This window comes from Enhydra lutris, unplaced genomic scaffold (genome assembly GCF_002288905.1).
Source record: "Enhydra lutris kenyoni isolate GAN:26980312 unplaced genomic scaffold, ASM228890v2 scaffoldscaffold12, whole genome shotgun sequence".
Lineage (NCBI taxonomy): Eukaryota > Metazoa > Chordata > Mammalia > Carnivora > Mustelidae > Enhydra > Enhydra lutris.
This window is the reverse complement of record NW_019154096.1, coordinates 55,814,224-55,829,627: the sequence shown is the minus strand read 5'-3', so window position 1 is coordinate 55,829,627 and position 15,404 is coordinate 55,814,224. Positions and strand designations below refer to the sequence as shown.

Here is a 15,404-nt window from a genome sequence, read left to right as displayed (position 1 = left end):
GAAAGAGTAACGAACTACCTCTATAAAATACAACTGTGAATTGACTACAGTCACCTACAACACTTTATCACAGAAAAATATTCACAATATTTAATTTTAACTATTTAGAATAAGGCCTTTTGAGTTTTAAAGAGATGCAAAATCTCCATGCCTATCTTTTAAGCAATTAAAACAAATAAAGTTGTTTAAGCTTTACATTTCCCAACAATAAATATCACCTATAATAAAAATTACATTGTTCCTCTAATTTCATTGTAAAATTTCTGAATGTAAACTTGTATAATAAAAATATAATCTGTAGCTATATCAAAGGGTTTTCTTTTTGTTCAACATTTGTACCGTTAATTTGCATAAAGCACTTTAAAAATATATCTGTGTAGAAAGAAACAATGGGCTCAGTATTTAATTACTCTAGATATAAACATTACATGTAGACTCAAATCAAATGCAAAAGTTTAAGAGGGGCTGAACTAATATTTATGTAAAAATTAAGAAGAGTAAATATAAATACAAGCCAGTGCCACTAAAAAAGTAAATGCAGTTGCTTGTCAATTCAATTCTTGGTTATATTACTGTAGTATAGTTATGTCTATATTAAGCAAGATGAGAGTTCAGTTCAAAGAAAACCTTTACTAAGTACTTAGTAAATGTTGGACACTACTAGGTATGGGGTTACTAAAATTAAAAAAAGACAATATTGCCTTTAAGGAGCTTCTACTCTAGTGGTTACAAATTGGTTTTGTCTGTCTATACAGAGAGCAGTGGGCCCCTTCCCTTAGTATCACATTTTCAAAAGTTCAAATGTAAACCACAGAAAACTGAAAGGTAGGATACAGGGTCTGGAAAGCATGACACACAATGAATGAAAGGAAGAACTACAAAAGTATGTCCTGAAACAGCTAATACATAAGGAGAAAAGAAAAGCTAAGACTGTTATATAGGAGGAGGCAGAATTAGCATTGTGGTTAGAACTGCTCCAGAAGATAAAACAACAATTAACAGGTTAAGAGTCAAGATAGGCTATGTATGCAAGTGCTTCTGATCACAAGAGTTAGCAAAGACACCAGTTGCCTTACAGACTCAGAGACTTAAATAATTAAGCAGAGTCTGGATAATTACATAGTCAAGAATACTGTGCAAATAATTTTCTTTCTCTTGCTCTCTTTCTTTCCTTCACTTATTTATTTATTAATTTTAAGTAATCTCTACAGCCAATGTGGGGCTCAAATTCACGACCCCAAGATCAAGAGTTAGATGCTTTTTCAACTGAGCCAGCCAGGTGACTCAAATAATTTTCTATATTAAAGCTAAAATTTGAGGGGTGCCTGGGTGGCTCAGTGGGTTAAGCCTCTGCCTTCAGCTCAGGTCATGGTCTCAGGGTCCTGGGATCGAGCCCCGCATCGGGCTCTCTGCTCAGCGGGGAGCCTGCTTCCCCCTCTCTCTCTGCCTGCCTCTCTGCCTACTTGTGATCTCTGTCAAATAAATAAATAAAATCTTTAAAAAAAAAAAAAAGCTAAAATTTGGGACACCTGGGTGCCTCAGTCATTAAGCATCAGCCTTGGGCCTGCTTCTCCCTCTCCCTCTGTCAGCCACTCTGCCTGCTTATTCTCTCTCTCTGTCAAATAAATAAATAAAAATCTCTCTCTCTTTTTTAAAGATTTTATTTATTCACTTGACAGACAGAGCCAAAGGCAGAGGCTTAATCCACTGAGCCACCCAGGTGCCCCTCTCTCTGTCAAATAAATAAATAAAATAAATAAAATCTTTAAAAAAAAAAAAAAAAAAAGCTAAAATTTACCTGAAAGGTCCAGGTCCCTCACATACTAATCATATATTTTATTACCTCAAAAGAAATGAAACTTTATTTTTATTTTTTTAGATTTATTTTTTTGACAAAAAGAAACACAGCGAGAGGGAACACAAGCAGGGGGAGTGTGAGAGGGAGAACAGGCTTCCCATGGAGCAGGGAGCCTGATGTGGACCTTGATCCCAGGACCCTGGGATCATGACCTGAGCCAAAGGCAGACACTTAACAACTGAGCCACCCAGGTGCCCCATGAAATGAAATTTTAATATTAATGAGCTTTCATTAAATTTCCTAAATTAACTAATAAAAGTATAGTATATTCACGTTGGAATTTTTCATCAGAAATTACTCTTAGGATCTAAAAGAAAAGGAATCTTACATTCCAAAAAGATTGAACAAATTACATTTACCTTAAAAAAAAAAAGATGGGAATTGATCACTAAAAGTAACAAATAACTTTAACTGAATGAACACATAAACTGTAAAATGAATGCCCTTTCAAAGTACAAGTTTAAATGCTGATAAGAAATTTTATCATATTAATCAGATAACTATTAATATTAAAAGTACAACTTTGGGTTCTAGAAAACTGTAGGAAAGGGTTATGATATATTGGGCTATTTGTACAGAATTTGATCCTAACTCAAAAGAAAAGCTAAAAATGGTAATGATCAGAAAAGTGATCGTAATTCAAAATTTCTCCCTCTCGTTAAAAAAAAAAATTAATGTTTTGCCTACCCTTTCGGTAACTATAGAGCCCAGCAGCTGCCAATAAAAAGAAGAAAAAGTCTAATTTCAGGAGAGGGGAAGGGAGGGGTTGAAATCAAGCTGTATTCTATCTACTCCAGTTGTGTATATCAAACATCACAAACAAAAATTACAGAGTTAAATGAGCTAGTCACTTCCCCATAGAAACTGTGAGAAAGAATACAGCCTGGAATTCCAGACTTAATTTAAAACTACAGCAAGGAGGGGCGCCTGGGTGGCTCAGTGGGTTAAAACTACAGCAAGGAGAACAGAAACTCACTATTCATTACGGACAATCTGAATAGTGAAAACTAGAGTTAAATGGAACTTCAATCACCAATTTTAATATGGCTTTTCTGACCATATCCATAATTAAAACATATATGTAAACATAAATGCAATCAAAATGTCACTTCACACAAAGATAAAAATCTACTCACAGCATTCAATTTCTCACATGTGCAAAGCTTATAAAATACTACTGGGAAGGTGTTTCTTGAAAAAGATGAAAATCTCAAAATTTGGGGTGAGGGTAGACAGAAAAATGAACACTATTATAAGTGTTCCAATTCCAGCTCTACCATTAATGTCTTTTCTGACTTTAAACATACCACTTAGTCTTCTGTGCCTTGATTTCCTTATCTGTAAAATGGATACACTCCATCCCCGTATTAGGGTAGCGGCAGTGAGAATCAAATGTGGAAACTCTTTGAAGAATACTACACTATAAAGTTTGTTTCAGGTTATTACTATTATTGTCATTACTGACATTATCATCTATCAGTCTTCTAGATTTTAACAAATGAAGCGAACAATGAAAAGGCACATGTGAGCTGAAGAAAAAGCAGATAAAACAAGAGAAGGCATCCTCCCACAGACACGTGGGACTTACGTCCTGCAACTGGGCCTTGAAGACTGCACAAGATGACAACTGAAAAGACTGAATCATGACCTGAGCAACACCCTGTGGATTAGAATACAATGCACCTCCCAGGTGAGAACATAGCTGATGACTTTTTGTAAATGGAAAGAATAATCACACAAATGTTGAGTTCTTAAGTAAGAACAACTTACTTAACAGACAGTTCTCTTTCTCATCTGTAAAAGGAAGGTTTGGAACTAGATCAGTGGTTTCTGAACTCTAGTTTGCATTGTTGTTTCTTAAACCAGTCAAATCCTCTTTTAAAAAATGTACCATAAAATGTATGAAACAGAAGAAACAGTGCTGTGTTACATGAAGCAGAAGCAGGGATCCAGAGCTCCACAGTCCTCTCTTTTTGAAGGATCCTCGAGGTGCTTCTTCCAAACTCAAGAGCTCCTGGGAGTAGCTTAAAAACCACTGAACTACATGATCAAATACATCCTGGCTCCATGACTGTATAACTATGATTCACAAATTCTAAGAAAATTTAAAATAGACTCTGCAAAGTTACTGTTTTAGCACCTTCGTGAAAAGCAGCAGCAAAAGGGAAATATTTTTAAATTTGTTAGATTGCTAAATTCTTCATTAAATTTACAAAAAGAATTTCATTCTTGCTTTCAGCTTTAGTTGAAAACATAGGCTAGCGTCCAAAATTTTATGAAAAATCACCAACAAAGATTTAGTAAACAAAGAATCACCTAACTCCTTCAACACCAAATTCTCAATTTCAACTCTAGCATCTGAAACACTACCTTTTGGAATTTAAAAAGTCTATACTCCTATAGGAGGAGAAATCATATTGTTCTTGTTTGAAATCCATATTATCCAAAATTAAATGTGTGGCAAGCAAGGACTTCCTCTTCAACTACCCACACATGACCAATGACCACTGGACTAAGCTGACAGGAGTTTAGATTAGACACAGAAATAACAGCTTAGACAGGAGAGGCAATACAGTGTGGTGGTTCACAGGTGCTCTCATTTCCTCCCCTGCAGAACAGAGGAGTAGTCAGAGTAACTACCTCATATGTTGTGATTTCAGTAAGTTCATGCAGGTGAAGTACTTAGAATAGTGCTTGACACATAGTAAATGCTGTGCTTGCTATTATCACTTTTTTAAAAAAGATTTTATTTATTTGACAGAGAGAGTGTGGGAGAGGGAGAAGCAGACTCCCTGCTGAGCAGGAGGCCCAACAACAGGGCTCAATCCCAGGACTCTGGGATCAAGACCTGAGCCAAAGGCAGACGATTAACCAACTGAGCCACCCAAGAACCCCTTACTTTAACTAGTAATTCCCACACTAGGCTAAGACAAAATATTTCACTGGCTCAAATTAAAAAAAAATTTTTTAAAGCACCAAATTTATTAAAATAGGCTAGTTTTGTTAAAATTTTAAATTCCAAAATATCTTCCTTATTTTTCATGGTGTTAAATATTCCCTCTTTTAAAATGATGGTGACAAGTAAACAGCAGTTTCAAATACCCTTCTCAAAATAAAATAAAAATATCCTTCAGGGGGTGCCTGGGTGCCTCAGTCATTAAGCATCAGCCTTGGGCTCAGTTCATGAGCCCAGGGTCCTGGGATGGAGCCCCACATCAGGATCCCTGCTCAGTGGGAAGCCTGCTTCTCCCTCTCCCACTCACCCTGCTTATATCCCCTCTCTCGCTGTCTCTGTCAAATAAATAAATAAAATCTTAAAAAAAAAAAAAAAATCTGGGGCACCTGGGTGGCTCAGTGGGTTAAAACCTCTGCTTTCGGCAGGGTCCTGGGATGGAGCCCCTCATTGGGGCTCTCCGCTCAGCGGGAAGCCTGCTTCCTCCTCTCTCTCTGCCTGCCTCTCTGCCTACTTGTGATCTCTGTCAAATAAATAAATAAAACCTTTAAAAAAAAAATATCCTTCTGGGCAAAAAGAGAAGATTTTTAAATGTCATTCCATTTGTTATGGTCCCCAGTGGTTTTTGTTTCTTCTATCTTTATTCATGGGTCTGTAAAAGTTTGGGAAACACTTTTTAAATCACATAAAACCACATTCCACATTAAAATGATAATGGAAAACAGTCATTAATATATAATCCATGTCTCTTCTTCCTTTAACTGATACGTAACTACAAATTGACCTCACTTCTCTCTTAGCTTCCAGGCTGAGCGTAAACTTAAAGAAAAAACGATTCCTAGTAAAAAAGACCTTATAGAGTCATATGAGTTAATTCTAGAAAAATCTGTTTAAAATACTATCTTGTTTAGTTTTGTAAATAATTCACCCTTCTTTGTAGGCCCAGCCTTATCATAATCTAGAATCAAGTTTATACAGGCAGTATATTTTAACTGCTCGATTCTGAATCAAAAAGAAAAACATACTTAATATTCAAAATCTGGTTTTAAGGTAATTATGTTGTTGAGTTTAATAGTAATAAATATTAGATCTCCATTTAACATTACCATTCACCACTGTTCTTTTAACTTCCAACTTTATAAAATAATGGTCTTTTAAAGAGGCATTCTTTTCATATGCACAAAGCCTATACACTAATCCTCTATATTTTGTCATAAAAATCTGCTAGCAAATACTGACTACTTAAAAATATAAGCTTCCATCATGATTATAATAAGAATACAATGGATTACACATTAATATACTAGTTTAATTCATTTGGAGTCAGCTTTCCAAACATTCCACTTAATTTCTTATTAGCAACATTTAAATGTCACCATTAGTGTGATTTTAGTTCTATATAAAGAATGCTCTGGGAACCTTTGTATGAGCAGAAGTAAACATCATATAATAAGTAAAGCAGGAGTTTGCCCTTTCAACCATGGTTTACTGAGCTGCGAGAATAATACTGCTTTCTGTTTTTAGTAGCATTAAGCTGCTGCTGTTACCTGAGCATGCTGGCTTTGTGCAAGCTCCTCTTTCCTGCGTTTCATGAGCTCTTTTCTCAGCTCTTTGGGTGCTTTCTCCACTTCATTTATAACCTACAGTGTATAAGCATGCAGGAGGTGGGGAAATAATACTTTCTCCACAGTAAGCATTTATGTGAGCAGACAAGCTACAAGTCAAAGATTAAAGCTGTTAAAAAGTTCCTTTCAACATGCAATAACATAGGTGTTAGTTTGGTGAAAAAGAATGAAAGGATAGAACATGCTTAATCTCAGTGCAGAAAGGGCCATCACACCACATAAAGGTTAATCAGATGCTTAATTATCCCTACATATTATTCTCTCTTAAAGATCCAAAACAATCAGTAAAGGATTACCAGCAGCATTGATTCTGAACTAAAGATGATAAACTCAACTGACCTTCTTGAAAGATCATAAAACTATAAACATATCTATTGACATTGTTTGAAATGTTGAAAATAAGCAAAGTTAATGCCACTTATGAAAGTGCAAAATTTCATAACTGGCTTGACAAAACCAAAGAAATAACTCTAAATTAAATTCATTTAATGAGTCCAAAAAAAACAAAAAACAAAAAACAAAAGAGAAATAAATGGACTATGTTTTCCTTTTTCAGAAAACACACCATTTTATACATGGCGCAATAAAAATGAACATATTTGATGACTTTGTGTTGGATTAGAGTAATATTCTCCTCTGCTGACAATTTAAGCCAGACTTAATTGTCAATGTCAGCATTATAAGCGCTCACAAAATAAGAGTTTAGTATGCTATGATGTATTATTACACCAGGTAAAGTATATTGTAAGATGAAATATAGGGGCGCCTGGGTGGCTCAGTGGGTTAAGCGGCTGCCTTCGGCTCAGGTCATGATCCCAGCGTCCTGGGATCGAGTCCCACATCGGGCTCCTTGCTTGGCGGGGAGCCTGCTTCTCCCTCTGCCTCTGCCTGCCACTCTGTCTGCCTGTGCTTGCTCTTGCTTCTATGTCAAATAAATAAATAAAATCTTTAAAAAAAAAAAAAAAGAAGTATAATTTAAAGTTCCTTCTTTTAATCATTTCAAAATCCTAGATATGTATTCCACCTAACAGCAGACCTGTAACCCAACTATGAAAAACAATCATGTGTTTATACAAGTAGAAGCACCAAAAGCAATCAGATTCCAAATCACCACATGCTACCGATGGTCTATGAAAGAGACGGATTTTGATTGAAGAGAGTGTATTTAAAATTCCCCATCAGTAATCCCTCATGAAACCAAATCACCATTAAAAGGAAGAGACTCCCCAAATGCAAGAAATTAGCGATAAGGAAGAAAATACATTAATATAATTATTTAAAATATGCATATCATCATCTCAAACACGTTCACCAACTAAAAATCTCCAAACCCAAAACAGCAGAAATAACTACAGATTTTTATATATTTAGGATTAAATCACATATTTAACTATACATTTTTAAAAATTTAATCTGGTATTAAAAAATAACCTCTCAAAAAAAAAAAAAATAACCTCTCAATAAAAACTATTCATAGTTTCAAGAAAACTGACACGGAGCCTCAGTCAAGTCATACATCATATAATATAGAGAAACCTACATAAAATATTAAATGGAAAGAAGACTAATTTTTAGAAATGGTAGCTACTTCAAATAAAATTATACACCATTTCATTATTTACCTAAAGAAATTATAGAATGCATTATATTTATTAATATTAGATTCTATGCTTTTTCAAGTAGATCCTCAATATTATATTCAGTTTTATGCATAATTAAATCTCAATGAGCCTTGGTATTTTAGAAGTACAACAAAAGTGAATATGCATTTACAGGTTTGGCTGAGAGTTTTATTCCAGTCCTAACAGAACTAAATCATAATTATTATCCCTGGGGTCTTTTCTATCATGAAAAGGTAAATTCTTCCCCCACACCTCTAGTGTATTGGTACCGGATAAATCATAAAATCACATTTACTAATAGGTAAAACTCTTTTAATTTGGGGAAGAAAAAGACATTAATACAATATATAAATCTTCTTTCTGAATCAATGAACATCTTTCATAGTAAATAACAGCACAGACTCTAACAATATGGAACAGTTTCAGGAAAAATTTAATAATTCACTGTAAAGAAACGACTTTACAAAGATATTTTCCACATGTGATTCTTAAAGTATCTCTCAATTTGATGGACTTATAATTTCAAATTTCAATGGTACTCAGCTTTTGTTTTGGCACAATGCTAACCAAGAAAAAAATTTTTTTTCAAGAAAAAGTCTTCAAGTATGAATTAAATATTACAAATAAATGATAAGATGAATTACTGTTGGCACCTGGAAACACAACATAGTAAGTTTTCTTGAAAGAACCAATTTCTACTATTTTCTACTGTTTTCTTGAAAGAACAATTTCTACTATTACATTAATAAAGGAAAAATGACAGACCGAAAGGAAAATGAACTAGACTTAATTTGAAGACTTGGTTCAAGGTTTAGCTGGACATTTAATAGTAGTTTGTGAACTTGAACAGACCATTAAAAACCTCTTCTACTCCAGTATTCTTGACAGTAAAATGGGATAACACCTCACCTTACTACTACCCTACATAATTGTTGGGAAGACCAAGATAAAGAATGAATGACTACTATTTAACTCTCAAGTATCATTCCTAATTCTGTAGTCTTAAGTGTACATTAAAAAAAACCAGCTTTCGTAATTAAAAACAGTAGTTACACTTACCTCCTTCTTTCGGTTCTTTAACATATTCTGAAATTTGGACAACTCTTTCTCTTGTTCTCCTTTAATGCGCTTGGCTTCATCTCGTAAGCGATTTGTGTGCTCTTGTTCTAAACGTTCAATAGTTTGTTTCTGCTGTTTTTCTAGATTCTCAATTTCTTGATCATATTGTCGCTTTTTGCTCTGTAAAACAATGTATCATTCATATTAAACTCATTATAATGACGATGTTTACTAAGAGTACATACCCAGCATTTAAATTTAGTGATGAAATTTAACAGATCAATGGATAAAGAACATGTGGTATGTATACACAATGGACTATTATGCAGCCATCAAAAACCCCTGAAATCTTGCCATTTGCAACGATTTGCAACGATGTGGATGGAACTAGAGGGTATTATGCTAAGTGAAATAAGTCAATCAGAGAAAGACAACTATCATATGATCTCACTGATATGAGGAATTTGAGAAACAAGACAGAGGATCATAGGGAAAGGGAGGGGAAAATGAAATAAGACGAAACCAGAGAGGGAGACAAACCATAGGAGACTCTTAATCTCAGGAAACAAACTGAGGGTTGTTGGAGGGAAGGCGGGTGAGAGCGATAGGGTGGCTGGGTGATGATCAGTGGGAAGGGTATGTGCTCTGGTGAGTGCTATGAATTGTGTAAGACTGACGAATCACAGACCTGTGTCCCTGAAACAAATAATACATTATATGTTAATAAAATTTAAAAAGAAAATTTAGTGATGTGACACAGAACCTTTGCAATATTGAAAAAACTGAATGTACTAAAACACGTTAAGGAATTTTTTTAAAAGGTAAGAATTCTGGGGTGCCTGCGTGGCTCAGTGGGCTAAGCATCTGCCTTCAGCTCAGGTCATGATCCCGGGTCCAGGGATCAAGCCCCACATCAGGCTCCCTGCTCAGCGGGGAGTCTGCATCTCCCTCTCCCTCTGCCCCCCAACTCATGCATGCATGTGCTATCGCTCTTCTCTCAAATAAATAAAATCTTAAAAGAAAAAAAATGAGTAGTTTTTTTTCTAACACAGAAAATACTTTTGTCTATTATACAAGGAGTAGAATGTTTAAAATTATTAAACCATCCAGAAGGGGCGCCTGGGTGGCTAAGCATCTGCTTTCGGCTCAGGTCATGATCTCAGGGTCCTGGGATTGAGCCCCACATCAGGCTCTCTGCTCAGCAGGGAGCCTGCTTCCCCCTCTCTCTCTGCCTGCCTATCTGCCTACTTGTGATCTCTGTCTGTCAAATAAATAAATAAAGTCTTTTAAAAATTTTAAAAAAAAACAATCCAGAAGAATATCCAGTTGCTATAAAGTACTAAAGTCAGAAAAATTTCAACATTTATCCAATAAATGTTTGATAAATCAAAGGTATTATCCAAAGTCCATTTTAATAATGTACCATTATTTGTCATATTCAGATTTAGTCTTAAGATTCTTTTTTTTTTTTTTAAGATTTTATTGATTTATTTGCGAGAGACAGAACGTGCACAAGAGCACAAGCAGGGGAGGAAGACATGAAGGAAGAAGCAGACTCCCCACCAAGTGGGAAGCCCAACAAGGGGCTCAATCCCAAGACCCTGAGAACATGACCTGAACTGAAGGCAAATACTTAACTGACTGAGCTACCCAGGTGCCTGCCCCCATTAAGAATCTTAAACATCCTATTTCACTGAGACAAATCTTTTGAAATTATAAATCTGCTCTTTCAACAAAAAATTCCTGCTTATTTAATATTTGAATATTATATAATTTTGGATATACATAGAGTTTATATTTGTAAAGACTATTTAAAAAACAAATAAAGGGGGGCGCCTGGGTGGCTCAGTGGGTTAAAGCCTCTGCTTTCGGCTCAGGTCATGATCCTAGGGTCCTGGGATCGAGCCCCACATCGGGCTCTCTGCTCAGCGGGGAGCCTGCTTCCTCCTCTCTCTCTCTCTGCCTGCCTCTCTGCCTACTTGTGATCTCTGTCAAATAAATAAATAAAATATTAAAAAAAAAAAACAAGTAAAGGGGCACCTGGGAGGCTATTATTAACCATGTGACTCTTGATTTTGGCACAGACATGATCTCCGAGTTGTGAAATCAAGCTCCACAATAGGCTCCAGGCTGGGCATGGTGCCTGCTTATGATTCTTTCTCCCTCTCCCCTTGCCCCTCCCCCCAGCTCTAAAAACTAAAAATAAAAGACAAAAAAATAAGTAAAAAGCAAAACATTTTAGAAAATATTTGGGGGGAAAAAAGGTGCAATTTTTATAAGGTTCTTGAAAATAGAATATTGAGTACTGGGGCGCCTGGGTGGCACAGTGGGTTAAGCCTCTGCCTTCAGCTTAGGTCATGATCTCAGGGTCCTGGGATCAAGCCCTGCATCGGGCTCTCTGCTCAGCAGGGAGCCTGCTTTCCCCTTTCTCTGCCTGCCTCTCTGCTTACTTGTGATCTCTGTCAAATAAATAAATAAATAAAATCTTAAAAAAAAAAAAAAAAGAATATTGAGTACTATAAAAATAGTCAATGAGAATAAAAGTTCATTATTTTCTTAAGAATTCTCAGGTATGGGGGTGCCTGGGTGGCTCAGTGGGTTAAAGCCTCTACCTTTGGCTCGGGTCATGATCCCAGGGTCCTGGGATCGAGCCACGCATCGGACTCTCTGCTCAGCGGGGGCCTGCTTCCTCCTCTCTCTCTCTCTCTGCCTGCTCTGTCAAATAAATAAATAAAATCTTAAAAAAAAAAAAAGAATTCTCAGGTATGATTCAACAAATGTAATCAACAATGCCATATTTCACAGAAAACAATTCTTACTACTTATAAGAACAGCCAAAGAACTATATTTAAAACATTCATTAAGCTAGATGTTTCAATAAATTACCAAAATTTTTTAACACATAACTTATTCCTTTTCCAAGTTTGGAAACAAGGTAAAAACTGAAAGACTCCATGACAATTACCCTTGGCTCGTCGGCACCAATTTCTCTAGAAGTTGTGAATAGGGATGTGGAAGCTTAACTGTAGGAGCAGAGAAGTAAGTGTGTTTGAACAAGCCCCAAGTAGTTCTAATACCCAGACAGGCTTGAGGAAAACTATTCTAGACTGCCTTATAATCTTGGATCCTAAGTCTGAGAGGTCAAATTTTAACATTGAAAAATTATCCAGAAATAGGCACACCTAAGAACTTTCTAGACCATCCACTAGCTTTATGATTTTCATGATAAATTTTAAGCAAAGAAAACTGGAAGACACCCATCACACTGTTAAGTCAGTGACAGGAAGACTGAGATAGAAGATCCTTTCATGCAAAAGGAAAAAAGACATATTAGAACACCAAAGAGATAAAGTCTAGAAATGCTAACAAAGCCAGAGAAAAATCTCATAATCAAAGAACAAATTCTAAAAGTGGGTTTTTTTTTTAAGCACTAAATTTCAGTACTAACAAAATGGTACAAAATCTAAGACTTTACCATCATTTCTTGCTCAAAGCGCCGGAAAATTTGTTCTCGCTGTTGTTGTAGCTTGCTATTGAGCTGTTGTTGGGCTCTCTGCTCTTCTTTTTGAAGGAATCTTAACTCCCGAAGCTCCTGACGTCTGATAAAATTTAACAGCAATAATGGGGAAGATAGCAAAAATTATATCTTTGAAGTAATGCTTTAAAAAAAAATACTTTAATAATATTTTCAAATGCCAAAGTAATAAGAATAATCCAAAATTAGCCAAGACTTAACTCCTGTTTCTCTATTTCTTCACACTTTGCAGAGACTGAAAGGAAGTCATAAAACCGGTTTTAATTATGTTCTCTACTCACCTAAGAAACCTCAACTCTTCAGTTTTGGAATCACTATCCGTAACTATCTTTGACGTTGTTACACTCACTTCTACACCATCAACAACAAATTTGCGTGTTTTCTTCAATGTTTTCTTTTGTCTTCTTGTTTCCTGAGTGAGATTTTATTTTAGTTAGGCTTTATACGGAAAATACTGGAGACAGAAAACATTTTCTCCTCAACAAAACACAACACAGAGCTGTGAACGTATAATTTTTATGACACCACACTGTAATTAGACACAGGTGGTAAAAAACAATTCACATAAATGACTAATTAGCTAACTTTTACATGTTAATCATTTTTCTTCCTCTTTTGACCTTAAGTTCTCAGATACCTCTGTTTTTCAGTTTTAGAATCACTGAAAAAACACTTAAAAATGAATGCCTGGGGCTCATCCCTTAAAGAATCTGAATCAACAGGGTGGTGAGAATTTGCATTCTAGAAAGGCTCCCCAGGTAATTTTTACACACTGCCAGGACTTGTAATCAAAATCCATTTCATCAGCAACAATAATATCAACAGCTCTCCTCCATCTCAGAAACAGAGATGAACGTGTGATTTTAGAGTTACTAGAAAGATAACGCTTCTACTGCCTGAGTTATTGCCTACAATTCTCTATCAAGACCAAATTCCATTCCTCAGTTGGTATCCAAATGCTTTTTAAGTCCAAATAGAAATAACAGAAGAATAACATTCCAAAAAAGATAGTTGGCATACATATAAATACTAAGAGCAAATAATTTTGAAATGGGGGAAGGATTTGAAAGCAGAAGGAGCAAAAGGAGAATATGAAAGTACTTAAATTCCAAAATGCCTTAGGATTTTAGTTTGTCTCTAGCACTTTCCAATCATCTTTCTGCAATATCTCAGTGTTCAACTCTCCAGGCGGCCAGTATACTCATGCTTCTCTTCCTAAGCCCTGGACTATGGAACCCTATCTAGCCAGGCTTCCCCTAAAACCTAAAGTGGGTATGCCACCCTGTAAATCCAAACATCCTATTTTCTTCAGTCCCTACTCAAGTATCTACAATTAATATCACCTTAATTCTCAAAAAAAGTATTTGAATTTTTTAAAAAGGTTATTCAGTTCAAATTAATGGAATTTAACTGCAAACAATCTAGATAATAAGTGTAATAATTTGGTGCAGAGAGGCAGACTCATCAGTCATGCCCAGGAGCTTCTAGGTCAGTTTCCTAAGTTCTTCCTGCTTTGTACAGTCTTCTCTTCTGCTGTCAACCCAGAGTATTTAAGTAGTCTATGGCTCACCTGTATCAGAATTCCATGGATCTTCTGTTACAAATAATGACTCTTAGGCCCTACCCCAGACCTCCACATAGCTCCCCTTGAAACTCATTTTTAAAATAATTTATTCATGTTGAGTATACTTGACATATAATAAATAGCATATTAGTTTCAGGTGTACAACATAACAATTCAACATCTGCATGTATTGGTAAATGATACCATTTAAGACCATTAAGTCTAGTTAATATCCCTAAATCATATATACCCCTGGTAATTCTTAAGCACACTAAGACTGGAGAATGGCTCTAAAAGCTCTAAGTGGGGCGCCTAGGTGGCTCAGTGGGTTAAGCCGCTGCCTTCGGCTCAGGTCATGATCTCAGGGTCCTGGGATCGAATCCTGCATCGGGTTCTCTGCTCAGCAGGGAGCCCGCTTCCCTCTCTCTCTCTCTGCCTGCCTCTCTGCCTCCTTGTGATCTCTGCCTGTCAAATAAATAAATAAATAAAATCTTTAAAAAATAAATAAATAAAATAAAAAATAAAAGCTCTAAGTGTTCTGCATTTTAGTTTTTGACTTTTCGTTTGTTTTCTCATAGTGGTTCTCACAGCAGTAGTGATAACTGTGACTGAGGAGGCAACAATGTATGGGCCACTGGTAAATCAAGGACTGTTACACTCTAAATGTGCTTAAAAAGTGATCATTCTTTCCTCAATTCTTTCATATATTAAGGATTCTTCCTAAAATATATCTAAATATGTGCAATAAGAGAACTCAACCACACCAAGTAACTTCTACTGTTTACATCAGGTTGGCAAAAATATGTATTACCAAAAAATTAAAAGATTACATCCAGCATCTCTCTCCTTCATTTTTTTTTTTTTAAGATTTTATTTATTTATTTGACAGAGATCACAGTAGGCAGAGAGGCAGGCAGAGAGAGAGGAAGGGAAGCAGGTTCCCTGCTGAGCAGAGAGACCGATGCAGGGATCGATCCCAGGACCCTGGGATCATGACCTGAGCCGAAGGCAGAGGCTTTAATCCATTGAGCCACCCAGGCGCCCCCTCCTTCATTCTTTTTAGTTGATTGCCTTCATAGGCCTTAAGAGTTTTACAGGGTTGGTACTACACTGATTGAGTGCTGTTTTATTTTCAAAATGTCTGTTTCACCTAAACTGTAAATTGCCAAAATGATGAAAAACCCAAAC

At 35.9% G+C, this 15,404-nt stretch overlaps 1 protein-coding gene across 2 annotated transcripts in view; it reads right to left on the bottom strand.

The window, feature by feature from the left end:
• Positions 1 to 15,404, bottom strand: part of LOC111145295 (STE20 like kinase) — a 62,444-nt gene that overhangs the window by 11,182 nt on the left and 35,858 nt on the right. The window contains exons 10-13 of one of the 2 annotated variants that reach the window (XM_022500128.1): positions 12,934 to 13,064; positions 12,593 to 12,716; positions 9,118 to 9,297; positions 6,359 to 6,451 (exon numbers count right to left, since the gene is read on the bottom strand). In XM_022500128.1, the coding sequence (XP_022355836.1) occupies positions 6,359 to 6,451; positions 9,118 to 9,297; positions 12,593 to 12,716; positions 12,934 to 13,064 (528 nt within the window). The remainder of the gene's footprint in view (positions 1 to 6,358; positions 6,452 to 9,117; positions 9,298 to 12,592; positions 12,717 to 12,933; positions 13,065 to 15,404) is intronic. The other variant, XM_022500129.1, reaches the window with a different exon arrangement.